General features: G+C 38.1%; 1 protein-coding gene across 1 annotated transcript in view; it reads right to left on the bottom strand.

The window, feature by feature from the left end:
• HSD17B4 (hydroxysteroid 17-beta dehydrogenase 4) overlaps positions 1 to 9,663 on the bottom strand; it is a 60,251-nt gene that overhangs the window by 746 nt on the left and 49,842 nt on the right. Inside the window, exon 22 of the mRNA XM_031064299.1 lies at positions 1,571 to 1,698. Coding sequence (XP_030920159.1) covers positions 1,571 to 1,698 — 128 coding nt within the window. The remainder of the gene's footprint in view (positions 1 to 1,570; positions 1,699 to 9,663) is intronic.

Below are 9,663 nucleotides of genomic sequence, written 5' to 3'. Positions count from 1 at the left end.
ATCATCCCCTCACACTACAAATATCCATATTTCATTATAAGAAATGAAAAAATGGAATGAAAAGGCTATATAATGAAAATTGAAGACTAATGAAAATGTAAGCTACACACTCAAATTCCTACCAAATACAAACATATACTTGCACAATGTATTACACACATATTCCAAAGAAATGCAATGGCTTTATATATAGCATATTACAACAAACAGGAAAGAAGCAACATTTTGTTGCATTTGCAAAGTCATAAATCAATCAGTATTTTTCACTTCAATGCTGGTATATTACATTTTTATTCTCCCTACTTCAAAGACCCTGTTTCAATCTAGTTCGTATTTTTTTAAAACTAGTTTTGCTTCACAATGGCTTTGCAGTTTGAAAGCCCTTTGAAAGTTCCTTAAATGTTCTTTTGCATAGTTCCATTGGCTTGAAATACATTCAAATAAAGAATAGAGAGAGCAAGCAGAAAAGAATTTGAATAGATCCTTTGAGCTTCTTTAGATGGAAAACTTCACAGAAACTCAAAGGAAACACTAATGCCTAAACACAGATGATGTTCCTGAATTGCAATCACTGTTCTTTAGCATTCTGATGATTACACATCAATATCTTGTTTGTTTATGCTTTATGCCTGCTGTATACAGAGGGTCACAAAGGATTTTACTCATGTGGTATGTAAGACTTATAAAAAACATTCACCATGATCATTAGTCTCCAATTTACAATCAAAGTCTCCAACAACTTCTGCTTGAGATCAAAGAAAATGAACTGTTTGATACATGATGAGCTTAATTAAAGTTTTCATTTGCTCAAGCTTTAATCTGTAAGCTGACATATTAAATTTGTGACAGTTTAATTTACTTTTACACAAGGCATTTTTATTAGTAAAATTAGTCATTTTAAGCTGTTGATTACTACAAGAAGCTAAAAGTGCAGACCCAGATTATAGACCTTCCTTAAATCTGCATTTCCCTGAAAAATATCCTAATTTAGGTAAATTTTGACCATCTAAATGCATGCATTGTCTTGACATTTCTCCGTGCTGCACTACTAGCAATAACTCAGACCACTGCAACAAACATCAACTTCCTGCAACATGACAATCAAAACAGCCTGAATGATCAAACTGACAAGCCTAAACTGGCAAACTGTATACTGTAAGTACCAGGAAGTAAACAAACTCCTAACTTTGCACTGCCAGGCTTTATGTCACAGAATCACAGTATACTCTAAGTTGGAAGGGACCCAGAAAGATAATCTAGTCCAACTCTAAAGTGAATGGCCTGTACAGGTATTGAATCCACAACCCTGGTGTTATCAGGGCCCTGCTTTAGCCTTTTGTGGTTATCTTTGTCTTAAGATAATAAAGATGGCATAAATGCCCCCTCACCCTTCTGGCTAATTCAGTATAAGGTACTGATGTGCTTATACCTCATATGACTCTGGTCTCCACTGTCAAAACATCCCAGGGTTTAGGATTTCAGAATGCAAACAGTCATGAACCACAGCTTGATGTAAGGCAACTAATGTGTCCACATACAAGAGAGTAAGTCTGTGACACCCAGGCTTTACCTTTTGGGGATTGATCTTTTGTTGTACCACATCCATGAAATCCTCATCCGAGAGAGTGAAGGTAGTGTCAGCAGAATTTCTGGCAGGTCCTTGATACACTGCTCCAGAGCCATTCTTTAAGTCAATTGCTGAGAAGCAAGAGCAAAGACAGATTAATTTCAAAATAAAGATAAAACTTTCAGGCTTAAGAACAGTGCTCTCCTTACCTATTATTATAAAGCACCCAGTCTAAACTATCAGCTATCAGCTACACAGAAAATAAATGAGGTATAATTCTTCTTCATCAATGAAAGAAAATAAAAAATTATTCCTGTACTGAAGGCGAGGGTGTTTACAGGAAGGACTTCAAAATTCTTGCAGCGATGGTAAATCTATTTTTGAATGACACCTAAGATGCACAAGGTATTAATTAGTGCACTAACTGCAAAAACGTTCAAGTTAGTAATGAAGCCCCAAAGTTCAAAAGCAGCATCCTGTAGTCAGACAAGGCAAATGTAGTGGTGTTCAAACACACTGCCCATTTTCCCTGGTCTGTGCCCCAGGCAACACAATATAGCTAGCCTATTCTGCTTCATGCAAGGAGTGTTTAAAGCCTTGCCAATTATCTGTCTTTCTCTCCTGGAAAGACGAAAATTCCTCCAAGTGTCTGTAGCTTCAGTGTGTTCTTTTCCCACACCAAATGACCTGCCAAAATAATCTACTACAAAGCTAATACCATCAGGTATTGTGTCATTTGTTTAGAAGAGTATTTTGACAGGATGTGCTCTGCTGAGTCATCCTCAGATTTTGCGAATTCCTGTCTTTCCTTTACACCTTTGCCTCTTGATCAATCACGCCCGCATCCCACACATTATTCATGTGGATATTCCCGTAACAACATGGCACCTCTAATCACAGAATCATGGATAACAGGTAGTTGCTCTTCATGGACAAATTTTAAGGCCCTTTTCTTAAAATGGAGCTTTATTTCTGCATAAGATATCTTATGTGCCACTTTTTCCAAATAATTTCTTGACAGAGTAAGGGGAACTGCAGAAACTGGGAGTAGCTTTAGTGTATTTAAGTCTTTCATTTTCTGAAATCTGCTTCAAGCAATATTTATCTAGTTATGGCAGAAGTAGAAGGGGACTTAAGTATACAACATTGCTCAGTGAGAAGTGACATATTGGATTATTATTTTCCAGTTGATCTTAAGGTAAATTATAAATCCTGGAACAGATTTAATGCATATCACTAACTTCAAGCAATATGGGAAGAAATTTAAAAAGGTTACTGAGCACTAGATGAATTATCTGTACATTTGTGTTTGTGGGTAGGGGCTGTGTAACAACATCCTTGTGGCCCAAACCAGATACTATATAATCTAACATACCTGAGCCTTTAACATTGCTCCTGTAGGTTATGCAGGAACAGACTATTATTAAGAAACAAAAATCAAAAAAATCATCCACTGAATTGTGAAATGCAAGCCACACACACCAACTGAAGTCTGAGAGTGGATACCAGCTTTCAGATTAAGTTAACCAGTGCTTTTAAAATACTCCTCTACCCAAATGCTGCTAATGTTAAGCACCATACTAGTGTAGCCAAACTGCTCCCTTGGAGACAAACAGCGAGGTCAGCAAGCATTACAGATTAATTCACAAAACACAGACATGGTGTCTAGGATGCCCGGAGTTTCTAGCCAACTGTTTTGAATTACTTCTGGACCTTAGCAATCCCTTTTTGTATTTCATTCTGCTGGCATTAATATTTTTTTCCTGTCCCTACCATTCCTACAGTGCTCCAGAAGAGAGCCAGATACTGAAAGCCTGACATACCGTCTCCCAAGACACAACTGCTCATTCTTCACTAAGTACTGGCTGAAAAGAAATTTTGATATACTTTATTGATAATAGTGATCCATCAGTCTCACCAGTGTCAGGTTTAGACGACAAGAACAATTAAATAGGTGTAACGGCTCAGTAAAGTTCTCACAACCCTTAAGTTTTATTTTGAATATGGTGCATAATTAACAGCTGTTACATTGTTGTACATTAAGATATTACTTAACATTATTACAGTCCTTGTTCTCCTTCTCCATTTCCTAGCCAAATCCCAAGACCATCATTTACCGTCAATATCTACAATTAACACTAACCTCTCAAAGCACAACCACATCTTTAACATTGCATAATCAAGGCACCCATAATCAAGGTAAATCTTTCATGTTTACAGAATCACAGCATGATTAAGGTTGGAAAAGACCCACTACCTTAACAACTAGACCCCAGCACTAAATACCACATACAGCAGTTTCTTGAACACTGCCAGGGATGGTGACTCCACCCTGTCTGTGAATAAATTTCTCCTGATGTTCAACATGAACTTCCCATGCTGCAGTCTGCAGATGTTTCTTCTCGTCCTGTCACTGGCTGTCCTGTCCCAGAAGCAGCAGGAGAAGCCAACCCCCACCTGGCTACAGCCTCCATCCAGGCAGTCGTACAGAGCAGCAAGGTCTCCCTGAGCCTCCGTTCCTCTGGGCTGAACAACAGCAGCTCAGCAGCTCCCTCAGCTGTTTCTCACAGGACTTGTGCCCCAGACCCTCCCCCAGCTCCGCTGCCATTCTCTGGACTCACTTCACCACCTTAAAGTCTTTCTTGTGAGGGGCCCAGAACTGGACATAGCACTTGAGGGGTGACCTCACCAGTGCCACGTACAAGGGGACAGTCACTGCCTGGTCCTGCTGGTCACACTATTGCTGATACAGGCCAGGATGCCACTGGCCTTCATGGTTACCTGTGCATACACTGGCTCATGTTCAGCCAATTGTCATCTAAAACCTCAGATATTTTTCCACTGGGCAGCTTGCAGCTTTCCAGCCACTTTGCCCAGCCCGTGGCACTGCCTGGGGGTGTTGTGACCCAACGGCAGGACCTGGAACTTGATCTTGCTGAACCTCATCCAATGGTCCTTGGCCCATTGATTCAACCTGCCCAGATCCCTCTGCAGAGCTTTCCAACCTTCCAGCAGATCAACACTTGCACCCAAACTGGTGTCAGCTGTGTAAGGGCTGAGGGGACACTCAATTCCCTCATCCAGACCAACAACAATGATATTGAAGATAATAGACAGGACTGGCCCCAGTACTGAGCCCTGGGGAGCACCACTTGTGACTGGCTCCACCACTCCCCAGGCCCAGCCATCCAGCCAGTTTTTTACCCAGCAAGGATTATGACTGTCCTGTGGACTGCCACTTTTCCCAGGAGAATCCTGTGGGACACAGTGCCAAAGGCTTTGCTGAGGTGAATCACCTGGTAGTAAAAGGAGACCATATTGGTCAGTCAGGACCTGCCCTTTCTACACCTGTGCTGGCTTTGATCCTGGCCCCTTGGTTCCCAGATGTGCTGAGTGATCACAATCAAGATGGTCTGCTCCATAACCTTGCTGGGTACCAAGCTCAAGATGATCACCCCAAATCCTGAATCCCACCTCGAGGTAATCCTTACTAGTTACTAGAAATTCTAAGTAAAAAAAAAACAAGGGAAAAAAAAAAAGAAAAAGAAAAAAGAAAAGGACCGATCTAGTGGTACATTCTTTTCCCCAAAATGTCAAAAAGGTTATTTCCACTTCCTCTAGATTCTTTTTAAAGAACATTAAGATTTTTGATAAGGAAGAAAAAAATGAAAAAAAACCTAAGCAGCCACAAAAGCAAAGCACTCTGACAACAAAACTGTCTTTTCTATAAAAACACAGAGAACAAACAATAAAATTATTGTTACTTGATCCATCCCTTTTCATAGGCTTCATCATAAATGAGCTGACCTCTCTAATGCAAATAGTTAAAAAAAAAAGTGCCACTGTGGAGAAAGAGTGATCCAAAATATATCAGATATTAGTATTTAGCGAAGGAAAGTAATTCCCCACTTTATAAAGAATGAAAAACTACCACAAAAACTTGTTCATTCAATTTTTTTGCGAGGCAAAAAAACAAACAGAAGGATTAGAAACATACACAATCCACTTTCTTCCCTCCTGACCTACACCTAGGCTAGAATACTGAAAATACAATTCAGACTAAACTAGAGCACTAGCTCGGGGACAAATAAACTAGCAATGAAAGAAAGAAGCTGAATTCCAGAACATGTTCCAAACATTAGAGCAGAAAAATCCTAGCTTTTCAATGACCAGAGAGAGTGCCCTCTTGTTTATCCTCTGGAATATATTCTATTACACATCTGGCAGAAAAGTAGAATCAAGAAGTTTGAGTGAATGAAATGCTAGTTTTCCTTTAAATTTTTGCTTTTACTTCGATGCATAGGTGTTTTATTACATTAATTAAAATTTATTAATTATTATCATCAAAAAGATGATGCTGTCAGAGATAAAATAAAAATAGGAGAAAATTCACATATATAGGACTCAAAACACTAGATAAAACAGTAGACATTGACATTTTATAGCAGGTTGCCAAAAACCTAAAAACCTAATATTTGGGGTAAGAATTTTTCTTTTTACTTTGAAGAGTGCCTTACCCTTTTCTAGGAGAAAAATACTAACCGACTTTATTTTTAGTTTGGTTTGTGTTTTATTCTGCTTTACAGTGGATAAGTAAGGGCAATACAAGACTCAACTGCTAACCAAATAAAAAACAGGTATTCTTCATTGTCTGAAGTCATATTGCATCATAAATTATTGAGCAATTTCACTTTAATTTATCAGCTGTTCACAACCAACTACATGTAACAATTTCTCCCCAGTTCTCATAACAAAGTTCTATTCTTCTGAGAACTGGAAAGGAACAGAAACATCTCCTGCCTTCAGCACATGAAGAAAACAAGCAACAGATGGGCAAACTCTTCTAAGTGCTCTTCTGGAGTGCCATCAACTATCAGCCAACAGACCTCAACAGCACTACCTTTTCTCTATGGAAAGCAAAGTTGAAATGAAACCTTAACCCTAAAAATAAAATTTTAAAAAAATTTTATAATGCCTGAAAAAAAAGGCTATTGTTGTATAGTAATACATAATGCAGGAGAGAGCAAAGCATGCTTCAGGTAGTGAAGCAAACTGGAAAAGCTAGGGTGGGTTATCAATTAAGATTTTTGTTAAAAAGTGAAGGTAGTTTCAGTACCACTACTGATACTTGCTTTATTTCTTTTAAAAGGATTTTCAGCATCCTCTTAAATTAGAACAGCTTGTTTTTATACAGAAATACCACTAATTAAGGCCAGTTGTCAATCACTACAGTTCAACATTGTTTACACAGCAGATGAGCTGTCCAAAATTTCACATCCTGAGTGCACAGTCAATTGCAACCTCTTCATGGCTTCACACCATCCACAGAGAACCGCACAGAAGGAAAGGCCACTGCTGGTTAAACAGACTATTGTCATAATACTAGTGCCTCCATAAAGATGTCTCTGTACCAACAAAAGCCACATTCAATTTCACTTGACTTCTAAAAATCCTGGTTTACTGCAGAAAGTAGAGATCAAAATGTCACAGCTGCATTAAGAACACTAGAAATAAAAGTAAATATAGTAAAATAAAAGAACTTTTTGTTTCCCAAAAGTTTGAAAGATTGATTGCATACACAAGAACCAATTTCACAAAATCAGAGAATTATTAAGGTTGGAAAAGATCTCTGAATCCAAGTTTTAACTGATCAATACCTTGACAACTCAACCATGGCATTGAGTGCCACACTCAGCTATTTCTTGAACACCGCAGGGATAGTGACCCCAGCACCTCCCTGGACAGCCCATTCTTTCCATGAATAAATTCTTCCTGATATCCAACACCAGCATCTCATGATTGAGGTTCCATTTTTACTAGCCCTGCAATTTCTTACCTGGGAGAAAAGACTGACCCTCACTTGGCTACAACCTCTTTGCAGTCAGTTGCAGAAAGTTGTAAGGTCCCCACTGAGCTGCCTTTTCTCCAGGATAAACAGCCCCAGCTCCCTCAGCTGCTCCTCACAGAACTTGTGTTCCAGACCCTTTCCCAGCTCCACTGCTCCTCTCTGAACACATTCCAGCACCTCAATGTCTTTCCTGGACTGAGGGGCCCAGAAATGGACACAGCACTCGTGCTGTGGCTGCTGCCTTCTCTTATCTGCTTCCTTCCCAGATCTGAAGAGGCTGAAGGACATCAGCAGAAGATGCTGGAGGTACAACCATTGAGTAAGGGAGCAATGGGCTGCAGGGCCCAGATTGTTTCCAACTGTCAACTGCTGCACTCTTCACAAAAGCACAAAGCTGTGTAAAAGTGACAAGTCAAAAAATTAAAACACAAGACAGAACAACTATATGTCCAATTAAATAAGAGAAAGAGGCCTATCAGGTAGCCCAAAAGAACCAGAAACACTGTTTGTAAAGGCCTAGGAGGCCCTTACAAAGAGAGGCCTAAAAAAAGATAGATTGTTAATTAATTAACATTAAGTTACAGCTTAAAACAAAAAACTCAGCCAAAATAGTATTCCTCCTCATACACAAGTTGTTTCAGTGATAACTTGTCAAGAATTTTGACCATACACTGAAATAGTATGTAATATTTAGCTATGTGAACCAAATTGTGAATTGATTTTAATGTCATATTTTCCTTTTGGTTTTCTTGTAGCTATGTACATTATGGGACTGACCCTCCAAAATGGCAATTTTACTTAGAAAAGAGAGAAAGATAATTCAAAATTTATCTAATCTAGCAGCATAACATTTACAAAAATTATTTAAAATTCTTGTACACAGAAGATCAACTAATAACCACCAGGCCAAATTTAAATGTACAGTAAAGAAGTGCAATTCTACTAATTAAGTCAAGTAACATTAAAATCTGAAGCACCTTTGAAAACCAGTCAAAATAGTGACACAGAAATAAATTCAAGCTACAGCACACGTAACATTGCACTGTCATCTTCAGTTTTTAAAGTAAAAAATCAATTTGACAAAGACTAAAATTTCTAATTGTGTACAGAAGCTTACATTAACAACTCAAAGTCCAGCATTCAAGTGAGAAAATGGCATTGTCAGTGTTATATATTCCAAACTGACTGTCATTGCTCATCTGCATTACAAAAGTCTTGCTGATGACCATACAGAGATCTTGTAAAAATCACATAAAGTCAGAAATCTTTTAGATTATTGAGAATATCCTAAGTTCAAGAAAGCTGTCTTCCTTGGAATGTAAACTCACAAACTTCCATCTTCTTTTGCACACATCATGGAAAATGAATTATACCAGCATCTGGTAGGAGACACTTGAATACTGAATAACAATGTAACATATGCAAACACGTAAAAAAAATTAAGTTGGCAACTGCTTATAAAACTCAGGTACTTGCCTCTGAAGGCCTTTTGCTTTATGGTTTTTTGGATATATGCTTTTTAATGGCAGGGAAGTGTTTTCAAATATTCTCCAAATAAAAATTTAATCATGCAGATACACATATAGCTTGCCATTAAAAATATGCCATTGGAGTTAAACAGACATCAACAATAGTAGGCTCTTTTTCCATGTAGGGACAAACAGTGAAGGTTGATACTACAGTTGCATAACTCCTAAAATTCTGCTAGTGAGTTTTCTTAACTATTTTCATATTGACAATATGAAATTTTAATATTTAGATTATTTGCAGCAGTCTAACTATTTTTAGTACTAGCCAACTCCTGTTTTCTTCATCCAAAAGTACGTGAAATCTAAAGGCACACAAAAATATTCAGAAAACACAAACAAATACAGAAATAGGATGACACAAAGTTCTTTCAAAAAAAGTGATATACAAAGGAAGTACTTGCATACCAATACTCCCAAAAGGAAAAGTAAACAACATTTCCTACAGACACCCTGCTGGGTCACCTAGATATTTAGCTTCAGTCTTACATATTTAATACAGCACAGAGACTACAGTACTTCATAAGGAACTGACCATACTGTAAAAATTTTGACGGTAACTTTTCAAAGCTTCTGGAAAAGTTTCATTTCAGCTCTTAATAGCAGTCAGCAGTGGGAAATGTTTAAATACATTAGATTAGCTCCTCCAGCCTCCATCCCACAGGGATCTTTAAGTTTTTTTCCAAATGCATATAATAGTACAGAAAATTGTCACTGCAACA

This window comes from Geospiza fortis, unplaced genomic scaffold (genome assembly GCF_000277835.1).
Source record: "Geospiza fortis unplaced genomic scaffold, GeoFor_1.0 scaffold1111, whole genome shotgun sequence".
In the NCBI taxonomy this organism is placed as follows: Eukaryota; Metazoa; Chordata; class Aves; order Passeriformes; family Thraupidae; genus Geospiza; species Geospiza fortis.
Note: the sequence above shows the minus strand (reverse complement) of the source record. Positions and strands in the feature narration are given on the sequence as shown.